General features: G+C 48.1%; 2 protein-coding genes across 6 annotated transcripts in view; both read left to right on the top strand.

The window, feature by feature from the left end:
- Window positions 1-672: 672 nt before the first annotated feature.
- On the top strand, window positions 673-21,690 carry LOC135812006 (neuronal-specific septin-3-like). 5 transcript variants are annotated; one of them, XM_065325300.1, is made up of 11 exons: window positions 673-818; window positions 1,059-1,103; window positions 10,059-10,211; window positions 15,818-15,991; window positions 16,730-16,855; window positions 17,326-17,407; window positions 17,848-17,985; window positions 18,371-18,488; window positions 18,736-18,831; window positions 19,689-19,837; window positions 20,328-21,690. In XM_065325300.1, the coding sequence occupies exons 1-11, from the start codon at window positions 755-757 to the stop codon at window positions 20,446-20,448; spliced, it is 1,266 nt and encodes a 421-aa protein (XP_065181372.1). In that variant the 5' UTR covers window positions 673-754; the 3' UTR covers window positions 20,449-21,690. The 5 variants fall into 5 exon arrangements, with proteins under 5 accessions (XP_065181372.1, XP_065181375.1, XP_065181374.1 ...); XM_065325303.1 differs by lacking the exons at window positions 673-818; window positions 1,059-1,103 and adding exons at window positions 6,162-6,375; window positions 6,991-7,012; XM_065325302.1 differs by lacking the exons at window positions 673-818; window positions 1,059-1,103 and adding exons at window positions 6,164-6,375; window positions 6,988-7,012.
- A 539-nt stretch (window positions 21,691-22,229) lies between these two features.
- LOC135812007 (protein KATNIP homolog) overlaps window positions 22,230-23,574 on the top strand; it is a 33,285-nt gene continuing 31,940 nt past the window's right edge. Inside the window, exon 1 of the mRNA XM_065325305.1 lies at window positions 22,230-22,638. Within this exon, the coding sequence (XP_065181377.1) occupies window positions 22,623-22,638 (16 nt within the window). The 5' untranslated portion in view covers window positions 22,230-22,622. The remainder of the gene's footprint in view (window positions 22,639-23,574) is intronic.

Consider the following 23,574-nt stretch of genomic DNA (forward strand, 5'->3'; position numbering starts at 1 on the left):
CAACTGCAGTCCACCAATAGAAAAAATAACAAAAATGGTGCAGTATAGGATGCCTATTGACGCTATTTTACTTTCATGTCCAGAATTCCATACAGTGAAATTTAGGCCAAAAAATTGGCCTGTCGAAAACAACCTGCTATAAAGTCTCTGGGTTCACAGCATGAGCAATTGTCACATATTTGGAAAGATGAAGGATTAGGCCATACAATAGATACAAAAGGATATGAAAAATGTAAAACACATAGCCAGTGGGCCTCTATTTTATTTTCATGTCCAGAAATTGCTATTCACCTCGTACTACTCTTGCTACCACTGCGCTGCATGCACTGAACATCTTGGAGTTGTAAAGATACGACTCGTTGCACCGGACATGACAAGTCAAGACTCTTGACTTGTCATGTCCGGTACACCGAGTCGTATCTTTACAACTCCAAGAAAGTTGTCAAGAGCACACTCAGCACCGCCGCGCCACCGTGACAGTTGATGGAGTCATATGCTTGCACGTTCGAAATCCCGGAATTATTTCATCCTTCAGAAGAAAACCACATGCACACAGAGATCAGGAAGTGAGTTCGAAGTCTTGTCTGTCTGATTGAGTTCGAAGTCTTATCTGTCTGTTTGAGTTCGCCTTCCGTCTTTCCTCGAGGAGCACTCTCGACTCTAGACCAGCTGGTGTGGCAGCCATAGCATAGATTCGTGGCGGCGTAGATTTGCACCAGCATCCAGTCAGTCTTGGTCGACCTGTGGTCACAACATGTCGACCAGCAGCAGCGGGAGGGTCAGTATGGTGGTTGTCGACCAGCCCGTCGCACGGAAAAGTAAGTCAGCCCCGAGTCGAGCACTCTCTTACATCAAATGCTATAGGCACTCGCAGGAAACCTTTTGAGATTAGACTTCAGAGGGTTTGAGATCTCGAAGTTCAGATCGTGAGCAATCGGTCGAAATGTAGGGTTCGGTGAACAGAACAGAACACAAACCTTGTGACGCACTCATTCGTACTTACAAACGTAGTAAAGGTTCTCAACATTTCCCATATTTCCCTGCTGTTTGATCTGCAGGCGTATCGACGCCCAGTTTGCATCGTGAGAATCCCATGTACAATTGTGAGTGATCTACGATGTAGGCCTAAGAGTAAGATGTACTCGATGTGTGTGTGTGTGTGTGTGGTGTGTGTGTCTGCGCCTATAATTACTATGTCTGTGTCTGTGCTAGAGGGTCTTAGAGGGCGAACCGGTCTTATAACACCTACTGTGACCCAGTGAGGATCTATGCATAGGTTTCAGCACGCAGTACACACAATCATTATAATTATGGAGTTCAGTGTGACACACAGAGACCTGGCGACACGTAGTACCATAGGCTGACGGGGATGGCTCGTAGTTGTAGCAGTGCTGCCAAATAATTTTCGCCCAAAATCGGACACCCTTCACCGCCAAGGCTGGCCACATGGTGCGAATTTTTCTCCTCGGCAATTTTTTTACAGAGAATTCAAAATATCGCCGAAAACACCACGAAAATTCGCTTCGTTGCCATGGTAACCCCGGAGTTGTCATGAATTTTGTAACGATGAGTGTGCATGGTGTGGTCGCACACTGACAGTCTGTACAGAGTCAGTGTACATGCCATCCAGCCTGATCCAGGCATATTACCAGGAGTACATGCCATCCAGCCTGATCCAGGCATGTTACCAAGAGTACATGCCATCCAGCCCGATCCAGGCATGTTACCAAGAGTACATGAAAACCGGGTTTTCATGTACTCTTGATGTTACTTTGCACTCCACAGCCAAGCGCTAGCCTTTTTAGAAGCAAATGTACAGTGATTTGTGCCTTCAACTGCGCTGAAAAGTGAAAATACAGGACTTCTGCATAGGAAAGTAATGATCTCCGACATTTTGGCTGCTTTTCGGACGTTTCCCTTTTCGGACCGGTTTTCGGAAGAGCCTTCAAAAATCGGACGGTTTGGCAGCACTGATATAGGTATCATAAAGACTTAGTATTTCACAAGTGGTTGCAGTGCATGAACTATAGCCAGTGATATTATGCAAAATGCCACGGTACGCTTTTGGATGTACCGAACATTTCCTCATGCTATGGTCGAAATCAAACGATGTAATGCGTCTAACGCACCTCAATACTAAAATCCACCAGGAATCCACAGGAAAATTACTCAGACTACAATGTTATTATGTATTGAGAAGAACATCGAAAGGCCAAACCGCATGGTGAAGACTAGACTAAAGTCAACTTTGCGTATAACGACACTCGGCGGGGCATCAGAAGAGTGTCCTTATTCGCAAAGTGTCCTTATACCCGAAGTCCCATTATAATATTATGTATTACAGTTAGATGGGATTTTGCTCTGGGCATGGAAATTCTGTCGTTATTCGCGAATTGTCGTTATATCGACATGGTGAAGACTAGACTACTCAAAGATTCTCTCAATCCTTGTGCCATAACAAAGAGAAGATAAGAAATGTGTAGTGCGCAATAGCGTATGTACAAACATGTAATAATTACAACGCGCAATAAAAGGAGTACAAATATCCGGCAAAGGACACGAATGCAACGCATGGTGTACGGTAAAGGCAGACATGTGCATGCATGAGTACCCTAGCAAGAATGGACAGACGTAATGTGGATTCACGTTGTGCTAATCGAGTACGGCACTATCACAAGACATGCTAGCATAAAATAATACAAATAATTAATTTCAAAACGCATGGAAAATCTCCGTAAAACGAATCGTTAAAACCGAAGGCTTATAGCAAACCACTACAGGCACAACACCGTCAATTTGCCCTGAACCAGCACCTGTCGGAGTAAATTCGGGTTTTTTTGGAGTCCACACGAGAACATTGCGTCCACGTCTTCTTTCGTGTGTCCTTTGTTGAGAGTTGAAGTGTTTTTGAGCTCGTAGTTTTGTCTGCATTGTGAAATGGCTGTGCGTACATTTTCCTTGGAATTGCCGAAGTCCCGTCACTGTTTCTTATGTGAGTATGAGTTTTGGCTACAGCCACGAGAGTTTACTTTTATCCCCGCTTCCGTATACATTCTTTCATCGAAAGTCAAACAAAACTTTGCGGCTCGTCCTAGTTTTTTTTGGTGGCGCGGGGGTCTCAAGTTTGTCACTTCAAGTTGTACGCCTCAAAGGACCAAAAATATCCAGAAAAGCAAAGTATTTCAACAATGTGATTCTGCCTTTGCCCACTGTGCTGACCGAGACTTCTATTCAGGAGCAGATACTCGTATCAATACGCTGGAAGGGAGAGTGTGGTGAGGAAATGCTGGTGCGAGAAAAGCCATTACTCAAGGAAACGTGACCAATGTTCTGCCGAAAATATCCATTCTAAAAATAAAAAAGTCGTTCCTACAGCCAGATTACAGAACTGCCTGTATGTAGATGGTGCGTGCCTGGAACTGCTGGCGCGAGACTCGCGTTCACAACGCACATTCAATGTTATGTGGGCAGAGTCGAAATTTTTGTACCCTCGGATTTTCCGTCATCTTGATGAATGACCACTGCTAAACACCCGTGACCGTTGATCCCCCCTCCCCTCCACCCACGCCATGTCCCTTCCCGGCTGGTTTCACGGTAGAGAGGGTGGGAATTAGACCAATGCTCTCAAGTGCAGTACTTTGTACGACCACACGAAGGATCAGGCTTGCCGTGCTGGATTGTGCACATCTTCATCCACAGGCATACCTGCACTGGCACGTACTGTAAAAGCCATTATTCTAACGAGGCGCATGTATAACGATTTCCCAAAATTGACTGGTTTACGTGTACCAAAGGTAACGATTCTGTCTCATTCTCAAACGCTCAATAGGGCAGTCTATGTATCAATTTCTGTATAACGATTTCTATTTTAACGACAGATTTCTCCTCGTTAACTCGTTAGAGTTAGCACTTCGTTATATAATATGGCTTTTACAGTATTGCGTAGCGCAGTGCGCACATGTACGTCGGTTCAACTCCGCCCCCGTGCACCACACATGTTGCCCAGCTATCTCAGTAAAAGCAGTCTTTCATAATAATGCCGATCCAGGTCATCAAAGTCAGGGCTGGAGCCAGCTCCTGCGGTGCGCTGCTGTTCCAAGTCGGTCGGCTACAGGTCCAATCCTTTTCCCATGGCCAATTTTATTTCTATATCCCGGGAAGATGCATCTCTACAGTCCATTCATTGGAAACTGGCACCCTAACTTTTTGGTGTCTCTCTCACATAGTTGAAGATATCGTGACAATAACAGTACATCCTGCATTGTGTGACCCGTGCAATTACTCCTTGCCACATTTGAGGCCAGAAAAGTCCAAGAACAGGGAAATAGAAATTCAGCCAGGTTTTATAAAATTAGGAAAGGTATGCCATGGCAAAATGTATGGAGAAGCAGATCCAAAACCCAGATTTTTGAGATTTAAAGTGGGTTTTTGATCCTCAATTCGGCCCAAATCCGACTTTCAAAAGCCAGCGGGCCAGTTTCCGATGCATGGACTGTAGTTGTGTGCATCACAGTTTATGCTCACTATTGTTTCAGCTGCACATTCCGCTAGCAACAGATGTCTACAGCTAGTACAGTAGGCCTTACAGGACACGAAGAACAGTTTCTGTGAAAGCCGGTAAAAACTGGTAGGGCCTTGGCTGTATCAGTGGCACCGGGCCCGAAAGAACAGCTAGTACAGTAGGCCTTACAGGACACGAAGAACAGTTTCTGTGAAAGCCGGTAAAAACTGGTAGGGCCTTGGCTGTATCAGTGGCACCGGACCTGAAAGAACAAGCATATCAGGGTGCCTAGGACCTCTCTCTAAACACTTTGCAACTTCAAATCTCAAATCATTGCATTTCACAGTGAACATGTACATGCATGTGGCAGCTGAATCCCTCCTTATATGGGCTGGTGTGCGGCACAATTTTACTGGATAAGCCATTGGGATGAATTCTTGGCTGCATGGCAGCGTTGCCCGTGGCCACTGCACTCTGGCCAGCTGTGCAAGACCTGGGCACACTTGTCTTGACTGAGTACAGCATTGAACATTTGGCTGTGCCGGTTGAATCCGACGGTATTGCTCAAGGGAATCCACATCATAGTGTTTTTGTTTTTGTTTTGTGATTGTGCATGCAGTGCTACTATCTTCTCTTGTTTGTGTTAGCCTGTTATGCCACTGCGGCGGTATCTTGCTTCAGTTTCAGATGTAGTGTATACATCATGTCTGCTACTCCTCCCATGTCATGTCCAAAGACATTCGTGTGACTACATGGCATTGTACTTCTGGGTTCAGGTTTTGTTTTTTTGTTTTGCTTTAGCCATGCACCCCATGCATCCCCGCATTCCAAAGATTATTTTTGTGTTCTGGCTAGCTATTAGTAATACTATTAGCAATGCCTGTATGCTGCCTAGCCTATGCTCCCCATGCTGACCATACGGTGTAAAATGCCAACTACTTACATGATTGTAATAATGAATAGCGATCAACCGGATCAGCTGAATCGACATTTTCATAATGGTTTTAGTGTACATGCCATGTACATGGAAGAACGACGTTACGTGATGGACATAGAGCCTATTAGAGGAAACATGTGACTACTTCAAGTACAATTATTATTATGTACAGGACCCAGTACAAGTGATGGACGAGGAATTGCCTAGTTTTTTGCACAACTCTCATCAGGAAGGAACATTACCGGCCTATGCTAGCATGCATGCTGGCAGGAGAAGAACATAACAATTATTATTATTATTTTAATAAGGTCAGCAACACCTGCCTGAGGCACGACTGTGCAAGATCCAAGACTCACTATGCAGCACGTGTGACACTTTGGCCAATATTGAGTCGACAACAGCTGATTGGTGAATCTTCGCAAGAAGTGACAGGATTTTATCCGCCACGTGGTCCTGGCCTTTCACTTCAGCTGCTTCGTCCATCATTTCACCCGCGCCACGACAGGCGTCCTGAGGCATGTCAACACTGCCATGCCGTGCGGTAATTTCGTGTGAGTGCCGCTTGCTCTTCGACTACAAACAATGAACAATCTGCACAGCGCTCTCTCTCCGGACTAGTCGACTGTGCACATGTGGCGTTTGTCGTTCCGCACATCGCGATACGATACACGATTGACATCCAGATTTTCATTTCATTTATTTTCGTCTCCTCGGGGATCGGGGGCGCTAGCCTAGCCTAGCATAGGCCAGTACATATTGATCCTGAGTGAAGATTTTTACTGTCGTGTTATGTCAGTCAAGCGAAGTGATGAGAAAAAGACTTCTTGGTGCGTTGTTTTGAGGACGTTTGTTACTTTGTAGTTATTATTTTGAGCCGGAGAAATAGCCAGTCTGGAGTGTTTGTTGCGAGTAGCTGATTGCTATGTCGTCCCCGCTGGTAAGTACTGTTTCTGGTGCACTCTCTCTGTGCACCTTGTGTAGCGTTTCGGCCGGCCGACCGTCTAGAGTTTCCCGACAGCTTGGTGCCGCTATGCAGCGAATACCATCACTTGTCTGGTGATGTACGCTGAGCTGAGTGCGGAGAGGCCGTTTGGTGTTCAGCGCAGGTTGGCGTTACGCTGCCGCTGCGTCACCACATCTGATCTTGCTCAAGCCTGCAGCCTAGGCCAGGCTCGCCCGAGTTGGGCGTAGCACAACCCTACGATCGATGTGATCAGTGCTGTGCAGTTAGCTTCTGCCTCGCACAGTCAGTGCTTCGACAAAATCTTACTGAGTCCTGCTCCTGCCGCTGGTGCAGGGCAGAATGAATTTATATTTGGACTAGTAAGTTGCCGACAGTCGATCGTTTCTCCGTTTCCCTCTCTGTCTCTGTTTGTGTGCCGTGTGTGGCCGCGCTGCCGTGACCTGCGCGGATTCGCTGTCGCCGCCGCTGCTCCACTGTGTCGACTGGCTGGGCTGGCGTCGTGGTGTGCGCCTGAATGACATGTCTTCATCCGTCCCCTCCAATGGCTCTGTCCTCATTGCGCCGTCTAACTTTTACAACGTTCAGCAGCTGACAACTCGCCAGAAGGAAGGTGAGAACACGAGGGGGTAACCGACTTCATGGGCTTGCCTCATTCTTCTTTATTTCTAGCTCAGAGGGTCGGACTTGTGGTACTGGCATGGCACTACTGATGGTACTACAGCCATCGAAATGCGTGGTTCTAGCCAGCCAGCCACGCTAGAGCTGTCGACATGTCGTTTTAGTAACTTTTACGACGTTATGATTTTTTCAGTACTTTTGAGACGAGCGACTAAACAGACAGTGTCATTCAACTCGTGTAATAAATAACTCAACGGTAAGTCGCTGGATGAAGACGAGCTACTAGTAGTAGCTGCCAACCAGCGATCATTGAATGCGATGGTTAGCGGAAGTCGACGACGCGATTCTCTTGCCCCGTCGTTGACTTATAGCAGACTGCTGTGGAGGGGAAGTAAAATGCGCACAACTAGTTACTTCACAAGATCGACTGTGGTAAAAAATCGTACAGAGTTTGTTCTTCACTGCCACTGCCTTCAGCTTCTCAGCGCCTTTCTTTTGTCGATCATACTGTCTAGAGTACGTCGATTTGTCGGAGCAAAAGTCGATCAGACCATCCCCGCGCTTGTTGTGCGCCTGTGTTGTTTGTTGCTCAAGTACACGTGAGTTTTGCCGGTGCACGTGCACTTCACCACGGCAACACGACAAAACGGCTCGTGTTGATACAGCGCGGGAGGTAAACCTGCTCGTTTCTGTGTCTGACACCCAGTTTTGCCTATGCTTGGGGTCGTAAAACTCAGCGAGTAAACCATGGCAATGTCGAGTTCTGGGCTAGGTTTCCTTCCTCTGAATCCTGGGAACTCTCGTTTTGAGTTTGACACGGCGGGTGGGAAGAAATCTCTCTCAACGCTGCATACCAGAGCTGGAGACGAACGCTGCGAGCGATCTTGTTCAAGCGGGTCAGGTCGTTTTCTGATCGAATCGTCCTCAGTTCGGAGCTAGCAAGCTTGCCTTCTTTCTGGAGCTGTTTTTGCTGCTGTTTCTGCGAGGCTGCTGTTTCAATCTCGTTTCGCTCAGTCATGATTCTTGGAGTTCACTCCGCCGAGGGCTCAGAGCATGTTCCGCTGAAGGGTGCGGAAAGAGGTAAGCCTAGGCCCCCTTTCCGTCTTACCGTTCTGCTTGCTTATCTCTCCCGCGTGGAGAGGGAGCTACATGACTGTACTCTCCGTCTCGCTCTGTTCATTTCTTCGCGCGTCCTGAAAGCCATCGTTGTTCCTATCCGCTGCGATAGCGTGGCCTAAACTAGGCTAAAGCGGACGTGTATGTCGATCGTTTTGACACGTACGGTGTGGTTGGAAAGTAAGTTACGACTGTTTCGAAGACGAACTGCACTGTGCGTGCATCATTTGGTGCTCCGCTGCATGGCGGAGCGTAGCAGCTTCTGCTGTCTAGTATTTGATGCCGGGAAGAAAGTGTGCGTCTCCGGCAATTGTGACGGAGAATCGCGTGCCGTCCGTCAACTTTCTTTTCATATCCGCACGTGTGTGAGTTTAATTTCATTTCCTTGCACGAAGACTCTCTCGTTACTCCCTCCATCGACACGGCCCCAGGGAAAATGGTGTCGCTAGTTAGCGACTAGCGATCGATACCCAAGCGAAAGTTGGCGGGTGCGCAGCGTCTGATTCGCATAGTGAGCGGCCCGGAATGATTACGATTGTCGTCTTCACGAATCACACACTACACAGTGTCTGGTCTATGGAGAACTAACCTTATTAGAACTATAACATTTTTTGAGGCTTTGTGTGTACGTTTGTGTTCTAGAACTCTGTACAGCATGTTCAGGGGCGTCGGAGGGTATTTTAGTGTGGTACGGTCACTCAGCCATGTGAAGTGCAATTTACTCGTAGGGGAGTGGTAACTGAGCCAACATTTTGGAATTTCAGATCCCAGATCAGTGTATTTTGTTGATTCACGGGGTATCTGGGGCAAAAAGTGGTACGGTCAATACCGTAGTGACCGTACCGTGTGCGACGCCCCTGATGTTGGTGTAAATCAAGGATTGTTTTTGTTTTACTTCCAGTATTTAGCATCAAGAATGTAGCAAGTTCACACACATCTGAACAAGTAAAAAGTGAAAAGTCAAGAACACGAGGCATGCGGTATGCATAGAGCACTGATCCGTACAACAATTGTTGTTGTATGCTACCAAGAGTAGATAAACAAGAGTGTGCAACTCTGCATCTCTTCTGCACAATCTGCTGATTGTGCCCATGGCGGAAATTTTTGTTCACGTCACCTTTTTCGGAAAACATGACGCGTGTGGTACAGAGCGGTATGAGAGCGCGTGCTGCGCACCGACCTTGTAATGTAAAGCCCGGCCAAGTGCACGAGGCAAAACTTCGAGCGAGTGCGCCGGGGAAAGATTATGTCAACGAAAATTTCCGCCGTGGGCCAACCCATCCGTGAGTTGCACACTCCTGTTTATCTACTCTTGATGCTACCAAGAAATGTCCCCAATAATGTGTGCACGTTTTGCACAGAACCGATGACATCGTCTTTCTGGGCTTTGCTGGAAATTGGCGTTGTTCCAATGAAGCTGGCTGTGCAATGCGCATGCGCCTGGCCGAGTGACATGTGCAGGGGCCTGGGGGAAACAACTCACCTCTGTACGTTGCCCTGTTCTGTACGGCGTCGTTTTCCCTGGAGAGTGCTGTCGTGGCTGGTGTACAGTCAACGTAGTCCGGTCGCCACACCAGAGAATAGCCGTCATACGTACTACATAGTCAAGATAGGCAAACTGGCGGCTATGACTATGAGGTTGCCGGTGGTACGTTGTCACCACACCACGGACATGCTCCGGCACATTGTCACCACACCACAGATGTTCGAGCTACGCGGCCTACGCCCCTGGAGAGTGCGGCCGTGGCGTGTCTAAATGCTTGAGGGTCTACACCAATCCTGTGCGAAGTCGCCATCCAAGCACATTCCGTGGGTATGGGGGGGGGGGGGCAACTAGTTTGACAACTAGTTACTTCCAAAAATATGTTTTACTTTCGAATGAGAATCTCTTTGTGCCGCCTTCTGTTCGTTCTCCACTGCAGCGTTTGTGCGTGCGTTCCAAGAAGCGGACACCAACGATGCTGGTCTAGTGGCCGTCTCGGCCATTCCCAATCTGGTACAGCAGGTTCTCGGCTCCGTCTCCAACCATGAGATGCAGGAGGTCCAGTCCCGCGTGGACATCCGCGCGCACAAAGGTGAGGGAAGCGAGCGCTGAGCGCATCCATTTGTTTTTTTTAAATTTTTACCGTAATGTCACGTAAAAGTTAACAGCCGGGCGTATTCCTGTAGAAGCCGATGTCAGGGTTAGGCTTCTGTTCAAGTCAGGTAGTTCTATGTACCGTAAAGTACCGCCAGAGCGCCCCGTCTCGCGAGAGCGCCCCACCTTGATTTTACAGCCAAGGGAAGAAAATCGTATGGCAGGATGCTACTAAGTTTGCACGATGTGAGAACCTTCGTGTACTAAGGTCACACTTGGTATGCTTTTATGTGATGCTCGAAGGTAACCTGGGTACGGATTGACTGCACAATGTGCAATGTTTGTACAAGGTCCGTGTCGTATGACCTACAGGCAGGAATCCACCTCCACAAGGCGGCCACGAAAGGACGAGCTGGTGGGGCGCTCTGGCGGTACTTTACGGTATATGTATATCAGCACTAAAATCGGGCTAGTGTGCCGACAGTGCATCTCAAAATCAGGCTTGTACAGTCAGACCTCGCTTATCCGGTCCTCTGTTATCCGGACCCCTCGCCGTCCGGAAGGAAATCGTTGGCTACCGATTTACAGCATATGCCATGCATACATACAGTATGCGTGTTCGATTATCCGGTTCCCTCGCCTATCCGGATATTTTTTGTGGAAAACGGATGTGTGCGGTTATGCGAGGTCTGACTGTATTCAAAACGGGCCTCTGTATGAGACTGGCTTTTGTACCAGACACTACAGTTTTCAACATTTCATGGCTCTTGAGACGACTGCCGATAACAAACAACAAACGGATGTGAAATTTAGAGTTATAGCCAGCCACGGCAACTATCCGAAACAGTACAAAAATGTAAAAGGCATGACGATTTCGTGAGTCGAAAATAACCCAACGATAAGAGATTGAGCGATGCGAAGCCCAAGCTAGCACTGCACGATTATGCTAGAGCCGTTTACCCAGTCTACATATCTCCACTGTGAAACTTGTACACACCGTAAGGTCATGTACGTAAGCCGGGCTTTTTCCTGAAGAAACTGATGTCTGGGCTAGGCTCCTATTCAAACAGGTATTTCTATGCCGCCAGTGCGCCTTGAAAATCAGGCTTGTATTCGACACAGGCTTCTACATGTGGAGAGTTTAGATGCAAAACGCGCCAGGCGCCAAATTTGAGAAATTGAGATTTTGAGCTCAGTGTAATCAAAAGATCTAGAGGCACTTTAAGGCCAGCTGCATACAGAACTTAACAAAGTCATTCATCTTGGGCACCCTGTAAGAAGACCTTAGGGTCTGTTGGGAATGCCCAAGTAAAATAATAAAATACAATACAATACAAGGCAAAATGTCACAGTCTCCGTGTCACACCTGTACCTTTTTGTCGAGTTGAGTTCTCTTGCCATTGGTGAATTCGTCTTTCCCCAGAATGGCATAAAATATCCTCGAACGTCTGCAAATAATTGCACACACACACACACACACACACACACACACACACACACACACACACACACACACACACACACACACACACACACACACACACACACACACACACACACACACACACACACACACACACACACACACACACACACACACACACACACACACACACACACACACACACACACACACACACACACACACACACACACACACACACACACACACACACACACACACACACACACACACACACACACACACACACACACACACACACACACACACACACACACACACACACACACACACACACACACACACACACACACACACACACACACACACACACACACACACACACACACACACACACACACACACACACACACACACACACACACACACACACACACACACACACACACACACACACACACACACACACACACACACACACACACACACACACACACACACACACACACACACACACACACACACACACACACACACACACACACACACACACACACACACACACACACACACACACACAGGATAGCGCACGAAAACGAAATATTCATAGTCGTTGCTGTCCATACGGTCTACCTCTTTTTTAATAGGCATTAGTTCAATTGATGTCTAGATAATAGGCGATTCACAGAACGTGTAAAGTGCACGATAACACGTTTGTGCGGAAGTGGACAGGCGGCCTTGCGGACTCACACGTACACCAGACACGTGCACATCTCGCATGCATCTGTGTACTCGAGCATACTCGAGTTACATACTCCAGTACTTTTGCTGATTTTGCACGCGCGCACAGCACACACGTGGGCATATGGCCTGCAAGCAAGTTCAGCAAGATTTCACTCGCGCTTTAGTCACACGAGTATATCTCTATGGATACACGTGAGTTTGCGCGTCCTGTGAATCGCCTGTAAGCCACGAGGCCACAGTGATTTTAAAACCGGAAACAACAGTACCAGCTGGATCGGCGTATCACGAATGTTTGCATGGTTCCTCATCTTTCTGTTCATCATTCAATGAAACAGTTGTGATAAGTCGATCCAGCTGGTACGGTTGAGTGTGATTTGCAATTGATGTCCCCTGCACATAGGCGTCTCACCCCGACAGAGTGTGTTGTAATTTCACACATCCATGTCTAAGACACTTACCGTCCGCATGAGCAGAACTTTATTCTCTCTGCTTACACTCGGTACGCCGCCTCCCTTCAGCTTCTGGCGCAGGTTCTTCAACAAGGTTTTCTTGTCTGGCCCCATCAGGCTGGTGAAATCCAGGCAGCCACTAGCCGAGCCGTCTGCATTGGTCTTTCCCACACACTGAAGCTGACACCGCAGGCACTGATGGCAGTGGCCAGCTTTTCAGTGTGTGGGCCAGCAAGTGTCTTGGACTTGATCTCCTTATCTAGCCGCATTGTTTGCTGGAGCAAATTGTCGGTCAGTACATCTGTGATCCTGAGCATGAGGTGGCCAGCTTTTCAGTGTGTGGGCCAGCAAGCGTTTTGGACTTGGCCTCCTTATCTAGCCGCATTGTTTGCTGGAGCAAATGGTCTGCGAGGACATCCATTATCCTGAGCATGAGGTGCAGCTCATCGATAACGATTTGCTCTAGTGGCAAGTTAACGAGGGGCTTGGCTTTCTGGCCAAACTTGTTCCCGCGTTTGGGTGGTCCCGCCTCTACAGCAGTTGGGATGACGGGACTCTGGGTTTGTAGTTCCTCCTTGGTTCTTGCCAATTGGGGATCAGTGTACTTTGTTGGAGTAAAAGTCACCTGGCCCCATGAGGCTGGTGGAATCCAGGCGCCCACTACCCGAGCCGTCTGCATTGGTCTTTTCCCACACCCTGAAGCTGACACCGCAGGCACTGATGGCATTGGCCAGCTTTTCAGTGTGTGGGCCAGCAAGTGTCTTGGACTTGATCTCCTTATCTAGCCGCATTGTTTGCTGGAGCAAATTGTCGGTCAGTACATCTGTGATCCTGAGCATGAGGTGGCCAGCTTTTCAGTGTGTGGGCCAGCAAGCGTTTTGGACTTGGCCTCCTTATCTAGCCGCATTGTTTGCTGGAGCAAATGGTCTGCGAGGACATCCATTATCCTGAGCATGAGGTGCAGCTCATCGATAACGATTTGCTCTAGTGGCAAGTTAACGAGGGGCTTGGCTTTCTGGCCAAACTTGTTCCCGCGTTTGGGTGGTCCCGCCTCTACAGCAGTTGGGATGACGGGACTCTGGGTTTGTAGTTCCTCCTTGGTTCTTGCCAATTGGGGATCAGTGTACTTTGTTGGAGTAAAAGTCACCTGGCCCCATGAGGCTGGTGGATCCAGGCGCTCACTACCCGAGCCGTCTGCATTGGTCTTTTCCCACACCCTGAAGCTGACACCGCAGGCACTGATGGCAGTGGCCAGCTTTTCAGTGTGTGGGCCAGCACGCGTCTTGGACTTGGTCTCCTTATCTAGCCACATTGTTTGCTGGAGCAAATTGTCGGTCAGTACATCTGTGATCCTGAGCCTGAGGTGGCCAGCTTTTCAGTGTGTGGGCCAGCAAGCGTTTTGGACTTGGCCTCCTTATCTAGCCGCATTGTTTGCTGGAGCAAATTGTCGGTCAGTACATCTGTGATCCTGAGCATGAGGTGGCCAGCTTTTCAGTGTGTGGGCCAGCAAGTGTCTTGGACTTGGCCTCCTTATCTAGCCGCATTGTTTGCTGGAGCAAATGGTCTGCGAGGACATCCATTATCCTGAGCATGAGGTGCAGCTCATCGATAACGATTTGCTCTAGTGGCAAGTTAACGAGGGGCTTGGCTTTCTGGCCAAACTTGTGCCCGCGTTTGGGTGGTCCCGCCTCTACAGCAGTTGGGATGACGGGACTCTGGGTTTGTAGTTCCTCCTTGGTTCTTGCCAATTGGGGATCAGTGTACTTTGTTGGAGTAAAAGTCACCTGGCCCCATGAGGCTGGTGGAATCCAGGCGCCCACTACCCGAGCCGTTTGCATTGGTCTTTTTACACACACTGAAGCTGACACCGCAGGCACTGATGGAAGTGGCCATCTTTTCAGTGTGTGGGCCAGCAAGCGTCTTGGACTTGGCCTCCTTATCTAGCCGCATTGTTTGCTGGAGCAAATTGTCGGTCAGTACATCTGTGATCCTGAGCATGAGGTGGCCAGCTTTTCAGTGTGTGGGCCAGCAAGTGTCTTGGACTTGGCCTCCTTATCTAGCCGCATTGTTTGCTGGAGCAAATGGTCTGCGAGGACATCCATTATCCTGAGCATGAGGTGCAGCTCATCGATAACGATTTGCTCTAGTGGCAAGTTAACGAGGGGCTTGGCTTCTTGGCGAAACTTGTTCCCGCGTTTGGGTGGTCCCGCCTCTGCAGCAGTTGGGATGACGGGACTCTGGGCTTGTAGTTCCTCCTTGGTTCTTGCCAATTGGGGATCAGTGTACTTTGTTGGTGAATGTCAATGTTCCACCTGGAAGAAAGTGGCAAAACCAAGATAGGTACCCACGCTCTTCCATTATCAATCTCGACGTTCTCGTGGGACTCTTCAACAGAACCTTGGCCTTCTGCCCAAACTTGTTGATGCATTGTTGTTGCCTTAATCTCTATATGCTGTAGCATTTTCTAATGTAATCTAAATGAAACTGTGTTAGCTTGTCGGGTCTGAACATTGGATTCAGTTCTGCCTCTTCACTTGATTCAAACCCTAACTAGAAGCATCAATACGGATGTAAGTGCAAACCACCCATCAAATTAATCCTTCTTGGGCCAATTTCCGAAAAGTGATGAAACGGATACTAGTATGTCGCGTTTTGCACCCTTCATGTCTACATGATTGTATTCGACAGTCTTTTATACAGACACTACGGTATGCTGTGTTGCTCGAATTTCTGTGCTGACAGTGGTTCCATGTATGATTGTGTGTGTTTGCTGGTGAGTAATCTCTGGGTGCATGCGTGTGTTTGAGTTCGTAAATCATAATTCCTTCGCTGTCTGTCCCTTCTCTCTCTCTCTCTCTCTCTCTCTCTCTCTCTCTCTCTCTCTCTCTCTCTCTCTCTCTCTCTCTCTCTCTCTCTCTCTCTCTCTCTCTCTCTCTCTCTCTCTCTCTCTCTCTCTCTCTCTCTTTCTCAAACTCCGGTGCTGTGTAGGTGAAGTGACATTCCCCGATTTCATGGAGATCATGACGGAGACAATGAGTAGCACCACCCAGTGGGGTCAGCTGAAGACACCTCTTAGCGGAACAGTCGGCTTTGACTCACTGCAAACACAGATCACGCAGAAAGCGCTCAAGCGTGGCTTTGAGTTCAATCTCATGGTAGTAGGTAAGCCCATCTCTTTGCATTGGCTGCAGATCACTTGTTTTAGAGCCCCGTCTCTCCTTTTCCAGTCCAGCCGACTTTGGATATACACGTACATGTACTGTGCCTTGGTTGAAAAAAAAAAGATCTTTGCCTCTCCCCTGGGGTACATTTACCGTAAAGTCTTGTATAAAAGCCGCGGCTTCTATGACTTTCTTGGCGAAATTTTGCAGGCTTCTATATGAGACAGGCTTCTTTACAAGACAGGTATTTCTATGTTTGTCAACACTAAAACCAGGCTTATGTGTGATTTGATGGGCCCAAAATTGCGGCTTCTATTCGAGGACGGCTTCTATTCAAGTGCGGCTTTTATACAAGACTTTACGGTAATATACTGAAGTTTCACTGTACTCTGAGCAGATCATGGTATTTCAGGTAGTGATAGCACCCAGTACTGCCTTGACACTTGAGGCTTTTTCTTCTTCTTTTTTTATACTTTGTTTTACTTCGCAAAATCCAAACGGGAATTTCTTCCCAATAACACGGTAGCGAAGACTAATTTAGGAATTGTGCCGTACCACTTTCAAAGCCGTACATTGAAGCCCTACAGAGAAACAGGAGCCGGTAGACTGTCTCGTTGTAACTTGAAATGTTTCACGCACTGGGCGATCATCAAACAGCACTGACGTATTAAAGAAGCCCTTTTTCTGTAGCAGAATCAATGTTTTTTCATGCCATTGTGTTTGTGTTTGTTTGCTGCAGGCGAGTCCGGTATGGGCAAATCAACACTAGTAAATACTCTTTTCAAGGCCAAGGTCAGTCGACCGTCGTGTATGCAAGTAACGACGCCAATACCGTCAACTGTAGATATCAATGCCGTTAGTCACGGTGAGTCTTGGAATGCCTCACTGTCTCCCTCTCTCTCGCGCGCTCTCTCTCTCTCTCTCTCTCTCTCTCTCTCTCTCTCTCTCTCTCTCTCTCTCTCACTGCCTGTCGGTCTGTCTCTCCCTCTCCCTCTCTCCATTTATTCGTGTGTGTGTGTGTGTGTGTGTGTGTGTTTGTCTTGATCTGTCTCATTCAGATCTTGTTCGCTATCGTGGCTATAAGAGAAAATCTGTGGGTGCACATCCAGTGCATTTGCAGACTTGCGTGCTTCTCTTGCTACGGGCGTATACATGGTACATGGTGTGTTTGTGTGCGCATGCACGCGTCTCTGTGTGTTAAAATTGATAGAACATGGCTGTCTGCACTGACCAGTGTGTGGTGATATCCCCATTCATACTCTGTATGTTTGTTCACATGTGTGTGTGTCTATCTGTGTCTGTACGTGTACGTGCGTGTTTTGTGTGTGTGTGTAGTGATTGAGGAGAAAGGTGTTCGACTCAAGCTGACCATCACTGACACACCTGGCTTTGGTGATCAGATCAATAACAAAGACTGGTGAGTAGATTTAGTCCACTACATGTACTTGCAACTGGCTGACTTAAAGCTACCTACCATTCCATTTGCTCGACGCAAAGTTTTTATTTGCAATCAGCAAAATGTGAGAACAACAATGGACAAAGAACTCAACGGGCTCAAATGTAATCAGGACGTGTTGTTATGACCGCGTGTGACTTCTACTGGCAATAATGCAAACGTACATGTATGTTACCATGGTTACCAGAGGCAGAGAGTTACTGCCGACCAGCCTGCAGCCTGCATTCAACTGCGAAGGGCCATTCCATTTGCTGCTTTTGAAGTTGCTTTGTTTTTGTTCAACTACTGCGTCATTTGTGTGTGAACATCTGAGTTGAGCAAGTCACGTATGGTGCATGCTATCAGAGGAATTTCTGCTAAACTAGATGTATTTTCTTATTCTCTTTCTCGTGTTTGTTCAGTTGGACACCGATCGTGGACTATGTCAATGAGCAGTTTGAACTGTACTTAGCCGAAGAAGTGAGCATCAACCGCAAGCGCTTCATTCCCGATTCACGGATACACTGTTGTCTGTACTTCATCCAGCCGTCGGGTCATGCGTAAGTTCAAACGCGCCTGCATCAGCCCTTATGCCCAGATCCACACGAGCGTGTGCCCCAAGCCTCAGTGATAATAACGTGCGGGACTGGCCAGAGAAATCCAACCTCGGGACTAAAATAGCGCCAAGCGATGCACAGCCCTAACACTACACACACTGTACTGTGTGCTCGAAAGTGGCGCTAAAATATCCATGAGTTTGGATTTCTCTGGTAAGAACTGTAGTTTGATCTGTGTCGTACTAGTAGGACGGCTGTGCACGTGCAAGGGTTTGCCTTGTATTCGTACGGTGTTCGTGTTTATCATGGCCCCCTCTCTTGCCGATATGCACCGTTCTTGGGCCTTGATATGTGTGTACTGCGTTGCATTCATCTGTCGTTTGTCTAGATTGAAGCCACTGGATATCGAGTTCATGCGTCACTTGCACGACTGTGTCAACATCGTGCCGGTCATCGCCAAGGCTGATACGCTGACCGTCGAGGAGAGAGACAGCTTCAAACACCGGGTGAGTGCTTGATGCAGGCATGAGGCATGTTCTCCGATGTGGTGGTGGTGGTGGTGGTGGTGGTGGTGGTGGTGGTTGAGTTAGGTATTTTGTGGTTCCCACTTGGTCTCTTAACGCGGTCCGCAGCCTGGTTTGCTAAGCTAACATAGAGACTTGCGTAAATCTTGTTGGCTACTTCTAGGCCACACTTGGCACGTTTAGTTAGTCACTTGTTTTTCTTCTATTTTTGGTGTTTTGCGCGTCACAGATTCGTGAGGACATCAAAACACACAATATCCGTATCTACCCACAAGGTTACGACCCTGAGGATGAGGCAGAGAAGGCGCTCGCCGACGCGATTGACGTAAGCTGCCACTGCTGCTGCTGCCATAGCTGTTGCTGCTGCTGCCACTGCTGCCACTGTTGCTGCAGCTGCCACTGCTGCTGCTGCCATAGCTGCTGCTGCCACTGTTGCTGCTGCTGCCATTGCTGCCACTGTTGCTGATGCTGGCGTTGCTGCTGTGATGGCTGTGTGTGTTCGGCAGGGGGTATAAGGTAACATCAAGAGTACATAAACCAGAGTGTGCAACTGTGCATATCAGATCTGAAACAGCGCAGTTCGTGCACTACGTCACCCTGATGAGATCAGCCAAGCCGCGACTTGCGTACAGCTCAAATTTTCATGTTTCATAGCCCGGAAATCAGCCAAGTTTGCTTGATTTTAGACGTCCTGTTTCAGGATTTCGGTGTTTTGTGTGACTGTGTACGCTGCGTACATCCACCGACAAGTAAAGTCACCAGGCTATCCGTCTCAAAAAACCGAAATCAGGACAAACTCAGTGAACTGCACCACCGCGACTGGTTACGCAACTTTTCACCGTACCTGTGGCTTACCATGCCGTCAGAAATGACGTAGTGCACGAATTACGCTCCCACAGGAACCATCCCGAGTTGCACACTCTGGTTTATGTACTCTTGGTAACATGTGTGCCATTTGTGGGCATGGCTCGGTCAGACTTTGAAATGTGTACTCCAGTTTGATATGTATTCTGCTCATAGGCAAGTGCAGTGTGTGAACCACACAGACATGAAAGCAAAGAGTGAGCGTTCGAAGAAAAAAGTTCTTTCGTCGCCTGAAGCCGGAGAGCTCTGCTCTACGCCAACCTCTTCCGTTTTACCTTACACGTAGCTTGCTTTGTTCTGTGTCCCTCTGCCATACAGGCTCTCATTCCGTTCGGTGTAGTTGGTAGCGACCGTGCTATCAAGGTGGGCAACAAGGATGTGTATGGGCGTCAGACACGGTGGGGTGTAATTGAAGTTGAGAACCGCGACCATTGCGAATTCTCACAGCTCCGCGACATGCTCATCAAGTGAGTGTTACGTGTGTGTGTGTGTGTGTGTGTATGTATGTGTGTGTGGTGTGTGTATGTGTGTGTGTGTGTGTGTGTGTGTGTGTGTGTGTACGTCTGCATGTGCGTTTGTATACCGTAATGTCGCGTATAAAAGCAGGTGCTTACGGTCGTATATGCCGGGGTTCAAACCATGCTTCTACGTCAACATCATCAGTCTACACTGTGTAGTGCATACTGCCATGCATGTCCTTGCATGTGCACTTTCCAGAGAGCGGCCTCTATTCAAATCATGCTTCTGTGTCACGGCGTGCTTCAAAAAACCGGCTTCTTTACAGGTCATACTTTTATACGCAACACTACAGTATGTGTGTGGTGTGTGTGTGTGGGGTGGGGTGTTTGCGTTTGTACAACCTGTGCATGCTGTTTTCCATTAGATCATTGCTTAATAACTAATCTGTGTGTGTCCGTCCGCGTGTCTGTGCACCCGTGTGTGTGCCCCTGTTCTCAGAACACACATGCAAGACCTGAAGGAGAAGACGGACAAGGTACATTACGAGAACTTCCGCCGCCAGCGTCTGCAGCAGCACCATGAGCAGGCATCCAAGTACACTGGAGAGAGCAACATCTGAGATGCTCGCCAAGCACTGGATTCCGCGCTTCTGAGCGAGTGCGTCCGCGGCTGTGCTCTACAATGGCTGCTTACCAGGTGTTTCTGTGGTAATGTGTGTTGCACATCTGCAGTATAGAGCCGACTTTTATTGATGTGGAGCGACTGAGTGCTGTGCAGGACGGAGAAAAAAATGCACTGCCTCCTTTACCAATCTGACCTTCATTGCTCTCATTTACAAGCAGCGGCGCGATCGCTGTTGCTTTGAGCACAGATGTTTACGCTAGGCGCACGCTGGGAGCTTTGCGTCGCGACTGCTGCTTGTGCGTTCGCATGTCGCGTAGCTTCCATCTATCTTTAGACCGGCCTCTCTTTCTCTCTCCCGACCTCTCTTCCTCTGTTCTTACGTTTCACCGACTATACGTATCTGTGATGGTCGCATCGCGAAGCACCGGCGACGGACGCATGCTCCGGAACAGATGGTATGTCTGCCCGTGTGCGTCTGAGTTTTCCTGCATGTCCGTGCGTCTGCTGTAGCTTGTAGTAGCGTTGACGCATGCTCTTGATATAGTGCCACATTGCCTCCTTCCCCTCCTAGCTGCTGCTGTGGCTGCTTTCTGTTTGTGCATTGCTTGTACACAGCTACTACGAAGCAATACTCTCCGTTATCTGCTTGCGCGTTCCATTCGGTTTTGTTTTCTGATATGTTTTGCAGTCCTAGAAATGTTTTCCAAGGTTATAATGACGTTGTGTGGGTGGGTGTTGTCGTGTTCGCGGCCGCTGTCAGTGTCTTTTACCGGCCCCATTCCTCCCTAGCTAGTGTGTGTGGGTGTTGATTATTATCTTGTAGGTTCGATATTGGCCGTTTGCCCTGGGCGTGTTTGTGCCGTTTCTCCGGATCCATTGCCGCTGCTCTGTCGAGCTTGATGATCGCTGCAGGCAGTTGTGTGCGTCTCCTTTCCTGCCTTTGCTGCTCTCTTGTGTTGAAGCGACCGGCTCCTGTTTTCACGAGAATGTTTCTTTCCCACCTCTTCAGCGGGTCACTCTCCTTGCTAGTTTCTCCGTCGTAATAATTATCATGCTACTTCTTTGAAGTACTCTCGAAACTCGGCAAGTTCTGGGGCTGCTGTTCTGGCAAGTGCACTACCAGTATGTATAGACTTGTAGTTGCTCTATCCCCATTTTCTCTGTAACATCATCTATTAGCTATTTCTAGCTGCCGCATTGTTGGTTGAATTACGACAGTTTGTGTATCAAAGACTGACTGCGCGAGTTCTCGCATGACTGCGTGTGCCGGCCCGTGGGGTGTGTGTACCGTAGAGGGATCTGCGGGTAGAGGCATAATACTAACAGTTCTACGTCTTGGTAATATGCAGCACTGCATGGTCCAGCATGCATCAAGCTTGAGCTTGATGACATAGCCTGTCGGGATAGCATGCAGTTGCAAGGAGGAAAATGACATGTACATGTACATAGAAGTAAGTTGCTATTTAATTTTTTTATTATTCTCGGAAGCATCAATTTACTTAGCCTTTTACAGTTACAGTTATCAGGTTATAGACTAGACTAGAACTTGAAGAAGTAGCTGTTTCTACCGTTGGTGAATGGTGAAGACCCCCAAAATGTACATCGGCTTTCGTTTGTTTACATGATTCATTGATTTTTGTAGGTTTTTTTAGGTAACTTTTGTCGTTGTCGTCCTTGGCAACGTTGATAGTGCTAGTGCCGCGCGTTTCGCACACGCCTAGCATATCGCCTGAAGTCACGTGAATGGATGACGACAGCTACAGTCAGCCCCCATCAGATGAATCATGCTTGGAAAAAGTTTGTTGTTGCTCCGAGAAGAAAGGATCTAGGAGACTGCATGCCACTGAGGTGCATAGAATATGTCGAGATAAATGGCTTTCTTGAATGGTGGCCGTTCATTTTGCTTCGCCACTTGATAGTTTCCTCGGTCGAATTGCGCCGCGCGCACATCACTGTATCGCCCCCGATACTCGGTTATCTTTGCGGAGAAGCAACGACTTCCTCGCCTTGGTGCACCCGGCGTCGACTATGCTTCGCCGTGAGCAGCGACGTTTCTTGGCGTGGGGGTGATCTGCTGAGGTTGCGGCGTGCTGAGCGCTACTAGCGAAACGGTGCCTGCAAGTTTTCTTAGAACATCCGAGAGGCGGATAGTTGGCATCAACGTCCGGAATGAGCGGCCGACCAGGTGAGCCTCGTGTTGCATACTACTGGCACTGCTGTACACGTTTGAGCGCCGAATGTATGATTTATGCGCGATGAATGATGGTGTTGGTGCAGGCATCATTGAATACGGATAGCATTACTCCGCAAATAGGCCTTTCGCACACCAGGGCGACATGTGTAGGAGGCGAAACTGCACTGGGAACAGTCGACGAACGAAGAGACATTGCATTCCTGGTATGAATTGGGCTCTTTACAAATTTCTCACGAATCCTCGAACCCAGATAACGAATGAGCTCTGGGCGCGGTTGCTGAGCTTATGAGCATGTACAGTAGGCTCCGGCGGATTATGCTCGCGAAATCATGGAATTATGCTTTCGTGGATTCTCGCATTATGCTCGCAAAATCCTCATATTATGCTTTGGCACGCAGGGATATGCATTCACGTTGTACTTATGGAGCCTCAAAGTTTGGAAAATTGTGCGTTTTTCGTACATGTACTTGCAATTGGCCATAAGTACAACAAAATACATGTACATGAGTATCCCCATACCAAAGTGTCTATGCATGCTAGAGATCAACAAAGAAAAGAGATAACATTGCATCTTCTATTCACTACAAGCTAAATTTTGTTTGCCTTTCAAAATTATCATGTTCAACTGACTGTCTTCGTAATCGTCATACTCGTCCAACCGATGTCAACCTCACCCTGCGAATAATCAGCACATCTCTCTCGTAGCTCCACCTCTCCTTCCATCATGATCAAACATCAACAATACCTCACTTGATATTTTCTAGTTATTAGAGCAATATCCATAGCCTGCACAGCCACGGCTGCTAAAATCCCGAGCCGGTCACGACTTCGTATCATGAATAATGTACATGTACGCAGAGTCCGTTTGCGGACTACCCATCACTATCTCGTCCACCTCGGGATACCTCATTATAGTCATAAAACCCT

Source organism: Sycon ciliatum, chromosome 3 (assembly GCF_964019385.1).
Source record: "Sycon ciliatum chromosome 3, ocSycCili1.1, whole genome shotgun sequence".
Taxonomy (NCBI): Eukaryota; Metazoa; Porifera; class Calcarea; order Leucosolenida; family Sycettidae; genus Sycon; species Sycon ciliatum.

Excerpts from the sequence above, each read along its gene's own strand:
- LOC135812006 (XM_065325300.1), top strand. The coding sequence starts at position 755 with ATGTCGACCAGCAGCAGCGGGAGGGTCAGTATGGTGGTTGTCGACCAG. Across the intron at positions 10,212-15,817 it reads GGACATCCGCGCGCACAAAG|GTGAAGTGACATTCCCCGAT; the intron begins GTGAGGGAAGCG and ends GGTGCTGTGTAG. Across the intron at positions 18,832-19,688 it reads CGCTCGCCGACGCGATTGAC|GCTCTCATTCCGTTCGGTGT; the intron begins GTAAGCTGCCAC and ends TCTGCCATACAG.